General features: G+C 39.0%; 1 protein-coding gene across 1 annotated transcript in view; it reads right to left on the minus strand.

Annotated features, from left to right (window-relative positions):
* Nucleotides 1–11,747, minus strand: part of UBE4B (ubiquitination factor E4B) — a 35,623-nt gene extending 23,876 nt beyond the window's left edge. The window contains exons 1-8 of the mRNA XM_009889560.1: nucleotides 11,714–11,747; nucleotides 6,655–6,790; nucleotides 6,020–6,107; nucleotides 3,360–3,504; nucleotides 2,285–2,513; nucleotides 1,642–1,815; nucleotides 1,405–1,557; nucleotides 422–535 (exon numbers count right to left, since the gene is read on the minus strand). Coding sequence (XP_009887862.1) covers nucleotides 422–535; nucleotides 1,405–1,557; nucleotides 1,642–1,815; nucleotides 2,285–2,513; nucleotides 3,360–3,504; nucleotides 6,020–6,107; nucleotides 6,655–6,790; nucleotides 11,714–11,747 — 1,073 coding nt within the window. The remainder of the gene's footprint in view (nucleotides 1–421; nucleotides 536–1,404; nucleotides 1,558–1,641; nucleotides 1,816–2,284; nucleotides 2,514–3,359; nucleotides 3,505–6,019; nucleotides 6,108–6,654; nucleotides 6,791–11,713) is intronic.
* Nucleotides 11,748–17,796: the final 6,049 nt, after the last annotated feature.

Below are 17,796 nucleotides of genomic sequence, written 5' to 3' on the forward strand. Positions count from 1 at the left end.
GGCTATTTGCCACTATCCCTTTTTCCTACACACTAACCTTTGTCCTCATTTTCTACTTTTTCATAGGAAAACATGCACATGATGTACTACTGGTTTTAAAACTACAACCACAGGTGAATAATATTCCTTCTACTCATATAGGCCATGAGGAGTTCCACTCAAACATCGTTTCAGAAACCATGCTCGTTAAACCTTCAAGGCAGTATGATTAACACTTACTTAATCTTAGTCATCTCTTCAAAAAAGAGCTGACTAACTAGCATTCATTATCCGTGTTTACACACCATCTTAAAACCCCATCCAAGTCATCTCCTTGGCTTTAGTCATTTCCCAAGTTACTCGGAAGAAAACACTTGACACTACGCAGACTGTTAGTTCCTAAGCAACCAAACATGCAGGTTACATTCTCCGTCTCCAATACCTGGACCCAAACTGGACACAAGAAAAATCATCATCTTCATTTTCTTCATCACTACTGTCCTCAGACACATCAGAAACGGCAAGAAGGAGGAGGGAGAAAGGGTTGTCGTATATACTACCACAACAAAAATGAAAAAGGCCATCAGATTTTTTAAGCCAAAATGGAAAGTAAATGGTAGCTTTTCTTTGTAAGTCTACCAAAAATCATCTTCTCTAAACATGCAGACAACAGATAACTCCATGTTAGTAAAACCAAGACTATACTAACATGCTCTATTACACTACCACAAGTTATTCACATATCAAAACACCACATGTTCACACACCAAAAATTTGAAAAGAATTTTGGAGACGTAATAAAAATTATGGCTGACGTGGGAATGCTCAGACATGACTGAATAATGAGTATTACAGTTCTAAGCTACTGAACTTTAAAGCAGTGGTCTCAAAAGCCCGCATACTCGTTTCTCCCTCCTGCAGGGACTGGGGATTCCAGGAGCAGCCGACGGAGAAAACACTTGGCCTGGCACACTGAAATAGGTTAATCTGTAATTTAAATCTATGCACTAGGGAATCAAATCTAACACAGCCCAGCAAGTAACAGCTTTCAACAAATCAACTAAAACCCTACTGAGAAAACTGACTTCAAAGCAGGTGGTCCGTTTGTTTTACTATCCAGAAGTAGGACCCGAACAGAAAGCTAATTCTTTAACTGGAATGGATGTAAGAAGAGGAGGAAATTAAAACAATATTGCTACCTTTAAGACAGTTACATTACACTTCAAATGTTTGCAGAAGCAGGTTTGAGATTTTGTCAAAGATAGCTTGTTAGCAAGTCAATGTATTAGTACAAACCAAAATGCAGAAATCAACTCGGGGTAAGTAGGGTGAGCTCAGCACAAACATAACTTCTTCCAAATTGCACGATTATGCCACACCCTGCACGGCACACATTAAACACACTCTTTTGTTCTTGTGAAATACCTAGAAGGAATCCTGTTCAGTAAAGAAGAACGCCTGCGCAAGGTACTGGGTGAAGCAGTAAACAAAGGTGGACCCATTGTTGTGGGTCTCTGTCTGGATGCGGTGACTGGCATGGCCGGAGGGCTAGCAGCCATGGCTGGAGGACTTGGTGAACTAGATGGGATGGAAATATTCAAGGAACGCGGGATGGAAGAAGCTGAAAAGCCTCCAGAATGGGCAACAGTGTATGGCCGGTACCTCGGAGAGGAAGGCTGCATCCAGGAAGGGCTTGTTGCTGTGAGGTGAGAGCTGACAGTAATGGAAGGCACAGATGGAGTGGCAACTGAACTGGCTGGTGGGGTAAGAGATGAACCAGTCATTGGTACATAGCTTGTGAAATTGGTAGTAGGAGCTGGACTAGTCCCATAGAGACTAAACCAGTTACAGGGGAAAAAGAAAAAAAAAAAAAAAAAAAAAAAGCAATGATTTAGGATATGCAGAAAAAGGGTGAAAAAGATAAAATGAGCAAGAGAAGCCCTTGCCCTTCTGATGACTCTGCAGCAATAATTCTGCAGCTCACACGCATTATTCCATTTTACTAGTGTTACTCTGTCACAATCTACACACTTTTAAGTTAAGAGTCATAGCCTTCACCAACGCAAGTTAGGGATACTTCTCAGAAGGAACCAGCTATGCAGCTTTAACCTGTCAAATACACTTCTAGCCATGGCAATGTAATCAAAAATGGTGAAACGGAGGGACATTCACATGAAAAAGAGTGAAGAACTTTAAAAATATATTCTATTTATTGTTCTTGGGACATTTCTATGCCCCTCTCTCTCTTCTAGTCTACCAATCGATATTCAAGTGCAATCAGTATTCAGTTACAATCAGAAGTCACCTGGATAACGAACTGGAACCAAAGGAGCCCACATTACAGAACATAGGGCTGCTTCCTGGGTTGGAGCCCATGTTTAACATCAGGCTTCTGTCAGGAGACCGGGCAGCTGCAGCAATTGGTTGCGATGTAGCTGTCAGGCTAGCAAACGGGTTTTCATCCCTCGACTGGGTGGACATCATCAGCACTTCCATCAAAATCTGCCCAATCAAGTCCTTAAAATCTGAAAACACTGTTAAGAATAAAAGAAGAGAGTTAGTATCCTCCCCTACTGTCTTCATCTACACAGTAGTCAAGAGACGTTAAACTATCAGAGCTTTCAACTAAAAAGCACAGTAATTTACTTCTGTGAATCAAGTGCTGCTTTTGGCAAAAACAACAGACTGACACATTCATAACTATCACACTGTCTATATTAACTAGGTTCTGGAATTACAGCGAAACAAAAATATAACTCTTATGGGAAATACAAAAGATCACAAATGACCTAATGTTGTTCTTGTTGATTACTACAGTTGTCTTGTGTGTCCCTCTTAAATTTTCCCACCCTGCTGTTGAGTTGGGCAAGTTGTGTGAAAGAAAGGAAGAAAAACATGTGCACACATAAACCCCACCCCAAATATGGCCACACATAAAATAACCATTTTGAATTTGGCCATATCTTATAGATGACATAAAATATAATTTGTTATATAAAATAATCAGGAATTCTTAGCTTATCAAATTAACTGCTAAGTGTCTATTATGATGCAAGACAACCCTTTAAGTCAGTAAAACGTTTCAAAAAAAAAAATCCAGCAACACTGCAGTATCAGGAGACTAGTTTGACAACAGAAAACATAACCAACAAGAGCACAGCAATTGACTGAAACAGGAGCTATGGACCAATCAGACCCGTGTTCCTTTTGGGGATTCCATTTCCTGCTACATCTGCCAATAGCAGATGTTGATATCAAGCAAAGACCACTAGTAGGTGGCTCTGGCATTGTAGCAAAGAGAGAAAAAGCTACAAATATGAGTAGGGAACATGTCACGCAACTAAACAATCCCTAACAACGATAACCATTCAGATACGTACCCTCCTTTGGGTTCTGCTTAAACTGGGCAGAGAGCGAATTCAGAAAGATAACATCTCTGTCTCGGTCCTTCCAAGAGACTCTGAAGATCTTACAGACCAGCTGTAAAGCTTGCTCCTCAGATACTTCTGACCCAGACAGAGGTTCCTTGGTTAAGAGGTTAAAAAAAAAATAAATAAAATGAACTTATATGCAGTTATATTGGTCAGGTCACAATTTTATGAGATGCAGGTCGTCTTTAACAGCTTCAGACTAATTCTTAGTGGTAGATTTTCTACATGTATAAAGGAATATAGATATATTTGTCAAAATTTATTTGGAAAAAAACCCTGAAGAAACACAAAAGAGATGCAGAAGAGATGTAGCAGAAATACACAAACCTAGTAGGAAGCAAATTCCAAAAACATATTCGAAAACAGTATAATACAAAGGGAAATTTAACCAAAATACCTACGATTTCTCCATTAAGGAATTAATTCAGGATTCAAGTTTTCATTATGCACAGGTATTTTAAGAGTTTCTTGCAAAAATGAAAGCACGGGAAGGAGCAAGCTTCCCCAAGTCTTTCCGGCTTTCAAATCTTTGCCCAAGATAAAGACATCTTTCACTTGAAAGAAGTCAGGACAGGACAAAAGACTCAAGAATTGCCTCATTCCCCTTTCTTCCAAAAAAAGAAACATCACGTAAACGGTGTTCAAAATTAAAAACTAGTTTCTCTAAAAAGAATGCTACCACGTAAGTGGCTAGCAAAGGTTAAATGGGAGGGTTCTTGAAATCCTATGGCAGCTTTGAGTGTGCACCTGAAAAAATGGTGGAACACAAAAAAAAAAATCAGGTAATTACTCCTGACATATCTCTGTCATCCCCCACGCTCTTCTACCAACATGGAAAAAAGCGACGTACTACACAAAGCAGACAATTCAGCTGCATAGAATTTCAAAGATGGAAAAATTTTAGCTTTGAGGCTATTTTCCTGCAAGAGTTCTCCTGCGAGAGCTGTACGTTTCCTAGACCAAAAAAAATTTTCTGATATTTGACTAATACAACTGCACATTATACTGCTATGTACTGTAATTCTTGAGATAGTATTACTCTCTTCTTTTAGAAAACAAACAAGTCAATGAGGAAAACACAATGCAGACTGAAAAAAAACCAATGTTGCCTCTAAAAAGCTCCCTTTTTTCCTTTAAATTCCAGACCACGTAATGGCCACCAGGTAATTCTAGATTCAACAGAGATTTCCAGCAACTACCAGCATGGTACCCCTTTTTTTTTTGACTCACAAATGAGGACTCTGCTGTCTCCTATCCACTTAAATTTTTGGGGTCTCCAAATGAGTAAGAGGAACTGAACCAAGTTTGCAAAGCTTTCTTTTACTTTCCACTGGTCGCATCCCCTCCCCTTCAAGACTGCCCATGATTCCGAGCTCTTTATTTCACAGCAGCACAACACAAGCTGTCCGACTGCCTGACCTCCAGCTAGGGATTGACTGGAAAGGATTCTGCGGCAGGGATATTGCTACATGGCTTTAAGCCAGGCTTTCACCAACAGACCTTATTACTGACAGCGCAGGAATAAACAAAGACATCTAATGAGCACTGCAAGAATTGTTGTAGAAACTTCTCTCCACTACACTGATGTCCCATTTCTTTATGGCTTTATTTCACGTAGGCCTTAAAATCGAATGACAAAGAGGACAATTTTAGGAGTGAATTAGAGCTTTGTACTTGCTTGCTCTTTCTACTTTAAAGAGTTCTACCACCTGACCAAAACTTGATAGCTAAATATTCTTTTTTTTTTTGTAATATCATTAACAAAAAAAAACCACTTATTACATAGAATGCTATGTGACTTCAGCATACAAAACATTTGAAGCAGTACTTTGTTAGTAGACCTCTAAATACTGCACAAATAAGCTGCAACAATCTTCAGAAGTGTCTTAAACATTTCTTCAGGCTTACTGCATATTAAAAAAAAAAAATAGATCTGAGCACTAATAGATCACTTTGAATAAAATGTTTTTTTTACATATCCTACAACAGAGTTTTCAAATATAATGCATGAACCCATCTGAGACAATCGAAATGCACCTTTGATATTGGAAGTTTTGACTTTTTCTCCTTCCCACAAATTTTTATGAGGAAATGCAGTGAAGAAGTCATTCACAGATGACACCTGAGGACTAGTTCCACCCTCTCGAAAGCACATACTCAAAATATGGAGATAACTGAAATTGCAAGCTAAAAGTCTGCATCACTCTTCCATCCTAAATCCTTTGTTGCTGTTTCTATTTCACTATTTGAACACTTACCACACAATTCTAGTAAAGAAATTTCTCCAAAAAACAATGTTGTCCCTTTTGAGAAAGAAGAGAATGCAAGACAAGCCCCAGGAATGTTACAGAGTGCAAAGCTGCAGCCACGTAAGGCTACGTCAGTGAGGGAAAACACAATATAAGCGAAGTCTGAGGTGTAGTCTTCATAAAATAAAGTTAACTTTGTACATAACAGAAGCATGCATTACACTGAAAACCAACAACACAGCACTGTTAACCCCAAATTGCATAATCTGAACAGGTTCTCCCATGAAATCCTGAAGCTCAGTGTTACAATAACATACATATGTAGTTTGGAAGAGAGCAGCCAACATAAACCAGACTAACCTTATCCGTCAGACTCCTTTTCTCTCTGCGATCATTCTCATCAACCTCCATGTTTTCAATTCCTGAATCCACATCTACCTGGGACATACTGTAAGTGGAAATAAGACAAGCAGCCCATTAACTTGTAGAATGCCACAGACAGTCCTCTGTAAGATGCTGACTGAAGGAGTCTCACCTTAAGCAGAAACAGCAGACAAAAACCAAAGCAACAGCCGTATGCGCAAACAGCAATTAAAATCCCTAGCAGATAAATACTTCTCATATTACATTTATTTTGAATTCAAGAAACAATACTAAATTTCTTCAGCTGGTAATACAAACTACACAGCTACCACATCCCATAACCTTTTCTTTTTTAAACAGAGTAACTGTATTATCCCCACCAGATACGCTCATCACTTAATATCTAAGATAACGCTTTGTCTTTTATCACTTTAGGTCAGGAATCCCCATTAAAACCAGACTAGAAAAAGCATTACAGTGGTCTAAACAGTGTGTCATTTTTAAGCATTTAACCCTATTGCATTAATTAACACAGCTGGAAGTGAGAAATGGCAGAATATTTTCCTGTGTAAGTGGTTTTGACGATCATCATCGCACAATATTTGCTGGTTTATACAAGCTGCATTTTTTACCTTTTCTCACAGGAGACACTATCAATATCCATGCTCTGAGACCGAGAGAGAGACTGAGATTGTGTTTCAAGGCTGTTAGATGGAGAACTGCTGAGAGAACTCACTCCTTCGCTGCTCTGGCTTCGGTGGGCTACTCCTAGAGAAAAGGCACCACCAAGATTACTACTACAGAGATGAGAAGGTACTACACAATTATTTGGATGAAAAAGGAGAGGAAATACTCTTTTACAATCCAGCTCTTAAGTATTCTTAGTAATGCATTAGGAAATAAGTGTTAATAATATTCACATTTGACTTCAGACAATCACATTTTCTACCTCCCCGTGCAGCAGCAATGTAGGAACACTTACTTGCATTACAACACAGAGAACAAAACTAAATTTGCATCCATGAAGCACTCAGAGATTCACTCCCACAAAAAAATAACAAAAAAGCACTAGCAAACTGATGTCTTTAAGATTGCTCCATATATTACCTTAAGATTTTTTTTGTCAAAGCCCCTCTAATGTTAGTCCTATCAGAATAGGATTCACGCTGGGTCATTACAATGGAGTTAACTTGGGATGGGGATACAGGACTTAAACTAATCTGAGTTCTGATAGTCTTCCCACAAGACCTTCCACAGTTTACCCAGAAATTATCAGTACTTTTCCTTCTCCATAAGAACAAAAGTGCCTATTGGACTTCTTGGATGCTTATAAGTGCAACACAAGCAAATGCAGAGCAATATAATGGCTTTGGAGCATGGCTGATGAGCGTCAGGATATGAACAGACGGATCCACTTTGCAGTGAAGACTTCTGCAGAGAAGTGTTAGATACTAGCATGGTAGAAGGAAAGCTATATGCATAATTCCAAACAATCCAGAAAAAGCCTTCCATTCAATAACAATGGAAGTTGAATGAGTTATACAAACATCTAAATGGAGAGAGCTCTTAGGTGTAGTCTATTCCTAAAATTTTTGCCACGTGACAGTGTTTGGAGTCATGATTTATAATAAATCAGCATTAATTACAAGCTGCAACTGTAGTTTTATCAATATCAGGTATTTGCATGTCAGTAAACAGACAAAAGAAGTAGAAAAAAAGGTATTATTTGTCTGTTTAAAAAGAAAGCAGCAGTGAATTTCACTCCTTTGGGTTCTTCTGCCTGCAGTTAACAAGACATTCCCCAAACAGTATTAGGTTTCAGGCGAGAAGTGTAAAACCAGATTGACAACCTATTTTTAAATTCCAGCACTGGCTGCATTTCAGTGTTACTACCGAAAAGTGCAAGCTTGTCCCACATTTACGGCGGCAACACATTCTGAAGTTAACAGTGGGGGCAGCAAAACAGAACAGATCAGGATTATGCTCTTTGACACAAGCTGTTTGTTTTCGAGCACCCTTCCCAAAGCTTTTCTAGATCTTTAAACAATTCATTTTACAGGAACAAAACTGCAGAAGGCAGAAAAATCCCATTTAGAAGACAGTTTGCTGAAGAACAACTAGATATTCAGCATGGGAGGCAGGAAATGTGGTTTCATTCTACTGCTTTGAAACTCCTAGTTTACTTCCCTGGGTATAAAAACAGGTTGTATTTAACTCCTTGTATTAAGCTGGAAATTAGTCAGTACCCAAAAAACATTCAAGTCTTCAAATGAAAAGTGGAAAAGATGCGTGAGGTAAAATTCATTTGCATTGGTATTCAGAAAAGAATTTAACAAGCAGATTGTCCAAGCTCCTACGTTTTAGAACCGAAGACATAGAAGAGCACTTCAAGGTATAGCAGGACAACACACAATGCATACGTAACTTGCACATATCACAAAATACTTGCTAAATGTAAATTTTACTCAGTTTTGTTCAAAGCTTCTATGCTTCGGTTAATAACTTTAAGCTATAGCTGGGTATTATAATTCATTCATAAACAACATTCAAACAGCATTCCTGAGCCCGTTAGGTTTCCAGTATGAAAAGAAGACTGGAGATAGGAACTGAGAACCTCCAAGAGAAGTTAGATTTCACTTAACCACCTATTTGCCAAGATTAAATGTCTGCAAAAGATTTCACCCAGGAAGCAGAAAAACATCAAGAAAAACTCTATTTCCTCAGAGTTCCAGGCTATTTCCTCCAGTCCTGGAATTTCAGTGAAGCATATTACAGCTTCGACACTGAAAGTCCTTGCACGAGGCACAGGCCCAAAGCCTAGTACAGTTTCTCCACAAAACCAAGGATATAGAAGTATCGCGTATAGTGTCTGAACTGAGCAAAGCTGCTCAGGTCAATCAGGTTAAATAAAGGCAACTTTCAAAAGCAAAACCTCAATGATGTAGTTCCCCTAGAGATAACACCCAGCAGAAATACGCTGTCCATGGCAGGGGAAGGCCGACTTCAGCAGGGTATTCCAGCACGCTGCTGGTTTAACACACCCGGTTTCAGCCTTGTTTTCCTTCAGGACAGCACCGATTATGAAGAGGCAGTCTTCCTCGAGTCCCTCCTCTCTCCTCCTCCCTCTTCCCATAGCAAAAGCTGGCTAAGTCAGTGGATAAAGGGACTAGAGCAAACATGGCTTGCCAGGGTGAAGAAAGGCATTGTTCTACATTCCCTTGGGCTCTTACTCCCACTTCCAGGAAAATTTACTTTATTAACAGTTATACTGCAGCTCTCATTAACAGGCCTCTTCAAACAAAGTGTCCTACCTACCACCTTTTCACAACAAATCTTCCCAAATTCAGTTCCATCTGTACTTTGCTGGATCAGGTATACAATAAAACACCTGACACCCGAAGTTCCAGTTTTCCTTAAAAAACAAAAATAAAGGAAACACAACAGCATACCGAGTCATACAAAAATTATGAAGACCACACACCCAGTATGTGTGGCCATGATTTGTTTTTATGCTCTCCAAAATATTTTAAAAAACACATACAAAATAATGATCATATTTTCCATGAAATTGATGTGCAAGTCTGATCTCATCATGACAAAACTTCTTATAAAAATGGATGCTTACAAGGACACTGCTCTGCTGGGGCTGCTCTCTCTATGTCCAAACGAATTAAAATCCTCTGCAGTCATTTTAGCCTACTGCTCAAAGGAACTCCTGCAAACCACACAGCATCAGCTGAGTCTTCATTTACACTAAATAAATACAGCAGGTAATCAACTGTGAACATTTTTTTTCCTGATCTGTTCCCCAATTTAACCATATCTCTTACCCTCGTGTGAAAAAGATATGCATTATTAAATTGCTGCCACAAATGGCACTGTAGGAGGCAAACACTATACTGACCAGGTAACTTCTGTTTCTGGTCATCAAACAATCCAGTCCGTATAACTAGGTACTGTCCAGTACAGATAGAGACTTCTGTTTTAAGAATTCATCTAAGATCTTCACTACCTGACCGCTTCAAACCATGATAAACCTGTCTGCCGATACACGAACATTTCCACCTCCAGGTACACATTTCCACACCTCCTGCTCTGTTGGCGTTATCAATAATACAGTTGTGCAGTAAGATGGATCAGGACCTCATCTATTTGAAAACTAACCATTTATTTTTCCTGGGCTAGTTTTCACCTGGTTTAAGTCCATAATCCACTTCACCACGCAGTCGCTAACGACAGCGGAGGGAGAGGCAGTGGGAAATACTCCTTTCGGCAAGAGTCAGACCTAAGATGCGTTAACATAGCCATGTAACCACAGCCTGAGTGAACACAGTAAGTGACCTCTGCACTACTCAAAAAAAAGTCACCTTTGCTTCTGGGTTGCTCTCTACAATCATGAGGACAACACACAGTGTTAAATTCCATCTGCAATGAGCTTTTCTCAGGAAATGCTTTTGATAGCTTTTCTCTGTCCTCCTTTGGATACAAGGCAACAAAATACGCAGGAAGGAGTCACTTCTGGGTATTTCAATTACAGGATTTAAGCTTGTAAATTACTGTACCTGCTAAAGGGTGAAACATAAAATTGCAAAAAGCAAATAGGTAAATAGATAAAGAATTCTGCATGCTCATCAAGGAGCACTGGAAAAAATATTATTCCTATCAAATCATTAGAAATCACCTCGAGCACTGTGTACAGTTTTGGGCACCTCTATATAAAGACATCAAAAGGTTGGACTCAATGATCTTAAGGGTCTTTTCCAGCCTAAATGATTCTAGGATATTGAAAACCTGTTTAAAACAATCTTGACATTTGTTTTGAGATTGGGTTTGTGAACCTCTTAGCTTAGTTACACAACATGCAAAACAATTTAAGTTTTCAGATAAAGATAACAACACTGGAAAACCTGCAAATTTGTTTTGATTTCCAAGATATCCAATTTGAAATAATTTTTTTTTATTTTTCTCTTAGGAAAAAAGTAGTATTTATATATATTATATATATATATTTTATATATATATATATATGAATATTGTCTTCACCTCTCAACAAAGCAACCCTCCCAACTCTCCAAGCTTTCTGGATTTGTCTGATTTTAATAGATCAGGTATTATTTGTATCTTCTGAAATAAATACCATTTGTACACATCCTATTTGAATCCACTCCAGTAAACAGTGAAATTGGCAAAATAATACAAAGGAGAAAACAAATACTTTATTCTTATGTGGACAATGCACACTCATAGGCTACTATTTTTAATTGTGCCAAATACTAGTAATTAAAAATCAAAAATGAACTTGGGACCGATTGCTAAAACATACCTAGAAACTAATCAATAAAAACGATGTTGCAAGACTGAAAAGGGTTTTTTCTGTCTCCTTGACAGATTTGGCTTTCTCTTCTGTAACATTAAACTGTATTACAAACACCAGGCTTTGGTAACCCATATTTTAAATGCCATTAGTTTACTGATACCTGGAGAACAATTGTATCTGACCATTTATTATTTGGAAAATGAAAACGCAAAGTACCATCATTCACCAGTTCAGAATGTTTCTTTCTGAAAATTATTTTTAGTAGCAGCAGAAATAACACCAGTAACAGCGTTCATGTTCTAAAGATAAGGAGTCGCATGATAACTTTCCGTAGACATACAATAATAATTTTCATCACAGACATGCCAGCCTACCTGATGCACCGATTGGAGAGGTAGCTGGGGTCATGCTGTGGACATTTAAGCCGAGACTATGGGATGGCCCCGGGGCTGGTGCCACTACTGGTGGTCCCGGTGGGGTCTCTCTCTGCGGTGACGTGAGTGGCGTAGAAGGCTGGGAAGATGGTCCACCTGCCAACCGAGCAAGGCGCCTTCGACGAATCTGCATGAAGGAATTAAAAAACAAAACAGCAAATGAACAAGTTTGTTTGCACGTACACACGCACACACACCCCGTGGTTGCCTTTGGTCCCCTCCACGGCATGGGCATTCACTCCAGTGAGACTGCAAATAGAGCAGACTTCTTGATAACCTGCTAAACAGAGCCGAGTCTTGCTGCCCTTTCTCGCATTTGCTGCCGCGGAAAGCCATTTGCACTGGAAAATATCGTGTCTGTCCCTCAAATGGTTGTGTAAGACAAGTTTAATATTTACTGCTCAGCAGTTTCAAAACCTGTAACGCTCCTCCCCATCTATTTTGGCACTTGATGAAACAAACTGCATTAATCTGATAAAAGGGACAATATGAACATGACCTTTGCCTTAATTTCACACCACATAATACTAATAAAAACACCTGTGCTAAAAAGGAAGATACAGTTGAAAGTTATTAAAGATGACAGAGCTAATCTGAAACAGACCTGCAACATTAAAAATATACAATTCATCTGCCAGACAGAAACATCCTGGGAAGTAAAGACAGAGAATAAGCAACATCCCCTCATCACCTAGAGACCACCACACAGACTTTAAAAAACAGTTTGGGCATGTTGCTATTAAGACAGAGAAGCATTAGCCTTCAAAATCCAACTTCAGAAAACTGTTATAAACCTATTTATTAACATTAGCATGTGACCAGAAAACACTAATATTACACATGAGAAATAGACAAAGCAAAACTTACAAAACTCAATTTGTAAAAAAAACATGAAAGACATTATCTATTATCACAGGCTGCCTCGGAAGATCTGTTCCTAAAATGTACACCTTTAGCTCGAAATAGGCCCAGCATAAAAGTATCATATTTGCTTATTTTTGCAGGGAGTAGACACCCTCAATTCATGTTATTCCCCGTTTGTGTTATGATACTCAAGCATTGTATTGCATGCAATGTATCAGTTTTCAGTTCTGCTCATAATCCTAAAGAACTGCCAGGCACAGGAACGAGCGAACAAAAGATCCACGTCAAGTCAATGTCTATGCTACATTACTGTAGTCATTTAATGGTCTGTGAAACCTACTCCAACAGGAAGAAGAACAGATCAAATTAAATCAGACTTCAAAAACTGTGGGAATACAGTGTCTGGAACTACATCTCCCTCCATGACAGGTGTCACCACATGTACATGGAAGGCAGCTAGAAAATAAATTGCCTTTTTTTTTTGTTCTTAAAAAAAAAAAAAAGGCTGTGAGTAGAAGGTCTTAATCCTTCCTCCTCATCGAGCAAAAGAGGGGAGCTTATTGCATAAATAAATTGGTTAGCTTTGCTGTAAGTAGAGGCGGTACATATTAGGGTGTCTCAAAAGTTTTTTAAAAATACCTTAATTTTTCTCCACTCATATCTTACATCTTAATTTTTCAGCTGTCTGTCTGAAAAAAAAAACAAACCAAACCAAACCCAACCCAACTACAGAACTACCTCATCCCTCAGAGGCATAGCTGAGAAAATGTCAGGTACACAGCCCCATAGCCATTTTCCCTGCTGCTGAATCCAAATGAAGCATTTGTAGCTCTCAAAGCTGTACCAAAACTATTATCAGTAAAATAACCTAGCTGAACTGAAGTCTCTTTAAATCAGGGGGTCGAATAAAGTTTTAAAAGCTGTTTTCTTACCCTTCAACTGATCTATAACCATGTTTTTCAGATGAAGAAATGGCAGGGAGGAATGGAGGGGGGAAAAAAAAAAAATACAAATGCACACACACAAACAGCCCATATATGCAGAAGTGGCCGAGGGAGAAAGATGAAGATTAATTATGTAAAAAGCAGGAAAAATAAACGTGATACGTAAATTTTCCATAGTCATTCTTGCTAGCTAGTTCAAAATCTGGTGGTAGAAAGGAAATATATGAGGATAAAGAGGCATAGATAATAATTAATATACATATCAATTTATTCTCAAATACAGTCAAACGTTGATTACTCAAACAAGGTCATATCCCTCGCAAGGTACGATTTGCACAAAAATCTCTCTTCATCATCTCCCAGTTTCAAGCAGATAATTGAGGTCACTTGTGCCACTCAGCATTCCTTCACCTACAGTGCTCAGCTAGATCAACGCTGAAGTTACATCAAAACCAGCCACAGCCACTGCTGTTGAAACAGGAGAGCGCCGAGATGAGCTTTCTGCCTTGTATTTGTCACTCTGTCTGTCAACCACCCGACACTCTTATGGACCAATCCCCCAGACCGTAACCCGCCCTGAAAAAAATTCTGAAAAGGGCACGGAACAAAGAAACCTGCCCAGACACCAAGCTCCTTTTGGATAAGATCCTGCAGTTATTCCAATATTTTTCCCTGCCCCTTTAAGCATGATAGGCAAATTATACTTATCTTCCTTACTGCTGAACAAATTAATGTTAAAATATAAATGAAGTCTGAATATTTTTTCACTGAAAGAGACTGCTTCCACAACTGAGGTACATTTAGCAATTGTTAAAGGACCAGGTTTGGTTCTTGGATACCCTGAGTTGTCATATTCCTCCAGATTTACATAGAGTTATCACAGAAATCCCAAATTTGATGTGAAGATTAGAAAGCTTTAAGAGAGAAAAAAAAAAAATTATGCTAGAAAGGCAGAGGTGCAAGCTGAAAGAGAAGTTTGAGCATACAGCACAAAACTGGTGCACAGATTCTGTGCAGTTAATTCCCACGTGCCTTAAGACTAAAGAGCATCAAGAGGAGGGAAGATCGGCTTCGGACTCAGGGCACAACACGGGGACTCAGCAGACGGAGATTGTTCGCACAGTAATGAGGCCCCGACCTGTCGCCTTCACGTAACATAAATAACATTCGTCAGAATTGTGGGAGTTCAAAGTGATCTCTTCATTTCAGACTGAAGGACTCCCCAAATTAACATGAAGAAACACACAGCTGGGGTGTTGTTGGGGTGGTTTTTTTAATATTTTCTTAGGAAAGTTTAAGGTACCTCAATAATACCCAGCCCTTGGTTTCACCAATAAGTACTTGCAAGAGTGACAAAGCTGTTATGTATCATTATATTACCTAACAGTGACAAGTTATTTGGTACTAATTACTGCATAGGATATGGAACAAACAATGCCCACCCTCCCTGCAGAGCACAACTCTGTAATATACAGTTTAAAAGGTTAATAAAAAAATCTAATTGGTTGAATGGAAAAAGCACATTGGTTTTTAATTAGCACATTTTTTGCTGGACACATGTGGACTGTGTCTTGGAATAGCAGTTTTCAGAAATACATTTTTTTATCTTACTGGAGTTCTTAAAATCTGTTAGCTGGACACACTACAACACACAATGTAAAAATAGCACCCTGATAAATACAGTCAACTGTTAATTTAATTTTGCAGCAGACCAACACAAATACAATGAGGAAGACTGGTCCCTCAGGTTTATACACTCTCGGTTTAAAAAAAAAAAAATCTGTATCAACATCTGCTTTAGTGGCAACTGCTTAGAGAGACTCCAAGGAAATTCCAAAGCTGTACAATAAAGGGTGATTTGAATGGATAGCTTTATCTTTCTTGTATTCACATTAAATTGGTCTAAGAAATGGTTCATTTTCTGGTGACACTGGTCATGTTCTATGTTCAGAAAACACTAAGCTGCACAAAAATCATGTAAATGTTAAAAGAGGCTAAGTTCACATCATTCATTCCCACTTCATGCCACATTTGGCTTGATTCTGCTTTTTTCTATGCAGTCCTTATTCTCACCTTGTGCTAAAACTCACACACCAAAAAGAAATTTTCTTTTTTCCTCTCCTAAAGATTTTAGTATGGTCTGCAGTGCTTTAACAAAGTAAACACTGACAAAATTTCAGTGAGAGACGTTGTTGATAGCAGTGCAAAATATCTTATTGAAGCTAAAATATATCCTATAATGCCAAAGCCATTATCAATTGTATCTGTCTCTCTTTTTTTTAAGTTACAATCTATTAATGTTACACTTAATTATGGTTCAATGTAAGAAGATAACCTAACCTACAAGAAGCTTGCAACTAATTTCAACCTTAGTTAAAAGTTTTTCCACCTTCAGTCACCACCAGATAAAAAGTTTGAATCAGACAGAAGTCACATGTAAAATATTTTAGAAGGTTATTCTTCCATAAAGTCCACAAAAACTGTTTTTCCATATAGCCCACCTCTGATCCAGGGTCCACTGCGCCAAGTAACAGTCAGGTGGAGAAGTGGAGGAAGTTTATAATAGACTTGGCTCTGACTTTTCAATGAGGGGTCCGGTAACATTAAAAAGTGACAGTGTGGCTCCCTTAAAATGATACAAGATTAAGTTTGTCTCAAGCAATCACCTAGAGGACAAGTCAGCTTTGGTCTTAGCTGACCTGTACTAGAAAGACATGGAAAAACTTGAGTCACTCAAGACAAACATTTTGCCAGAAAAGGTAGATGAGTCCCTACTGGAGAACTCATTTTCTGCAGTCTCAGTTCCACGATGCAGTGTTCTTGATGATGTCAGTAATTTGCTGAAGCAGTGACACAAACAAGCTTACATAGGTTGAATAATTCTGAAATTAATCATAAAACACCTCATAATCAGATGCAGTTTAACCATCAGAAGACTTGCATGTAAACAAAGCACTCATGAAATACACCTGTAAAATTAGAGATCCCTTTTCACAGCAGAAATTACAACACTAGCATCCTATCCCCCTCACCCCAACATGGGAATTATACTCCTTTTCTCAATGCTTCCATAGAGTATGAGGACCCTCATCAAGTAAATAGCATCAAGTATTTCCTCCTAGCTCCTGCAGCAACATAGTAGGATTGCTAAATCATGATATACAGCATAACGAAAAACATCTTAACTTTTTCAGAATGCAGATCTGAGTGACAACCGCAGCCACCTTGCTCTACGATCCTGCCATAAGATATGGCACAGAACAAAAATAACTTCTTTTGATCCTCCCCGGAGTGTAAGTACAGCAATAAGCCTCTGCTGCAGCTGGTCCTATACACTTTATATGTACACAATGCGCTTTAATATGAAAATATTAAAGAGATGAGGAAGATTTAAAGTTGTACATGACCTGAACATTACACTGGGACAGTGTGAAACTCCCTATATCCTGATCAGTGCAATGACAGAATTCATTTGAGAGTCCTCCAATATACAGGCAAAACATAAGACCTTAGTCTACATTTAAAAGAAAGAAAAGGAAGAAACTAGAAACAGTTCACATTATTCCATATCGGATGTTTGTCAATCACAACATAATCATGGAATGGTTTAGGTTGGAGGGGACCTTACAGATCATTTGGTTCCAAACCCCCCCGCCATGGGTAAGGAATAGAATCATAACGTGTGTAACTCTTAAGTGAAAGAACAAGAGATTGAACAATAATTAAAAAAAGGTATATCATAGGAAGCATTAGGAAACTGGCAAGCCTGTTTCAAGAATAAATGTCATTAAATATAAGACCCCCTTGCTTCTCAGGCAAGAGCCTGAGGAAGCAAGATTTTAAGTGTTTTACTATCTTAAAAAGTAGATTGTTTGATTTTATTTTTTTTTTAAATCACACACTGAGAACATATAACACGCCTAGCGTTACACACAGAAAGGAGCCCTCCCTCAGACAAAGACTACCTGGCAGATGGAAGCAGAGAATAAACAATTAACCAGGAGAGAAGCAATTCAACCCCACCGACCGGCCGGGGGTCGGCAGGTCAGGGGCAGCAGAGGGGAGCAACACGACAATCACCGAGCACAGACACCGGGCGAAGGCCGAGCGCCTCAGTAACACCCCCTCCCACGTACAAGTTGCCCCTGGGGGCCAGGAGAGGGGCCCAGCACAGCCCGGCGGCCTCTCCCCGCGGGGCCCGGCCGCCCCCTCAGG

The sequence above is a fragment of the Charadrius vociferus genome, unplaced genomic scaffold (assembly GCF_000708025.1).
Source record: "Charadrius vociferus isolate BGI_N301 unplaced genomic scaffold, ASM70802v2 scaffold477, whole genome shotgun sequence".
Classification (NCBI taxonomy): Eukaryota; Metazoa; Chordata; class Aves; order Charadriiformes; family Charadriidae; genus Charadrius; species Charadrius vociferus.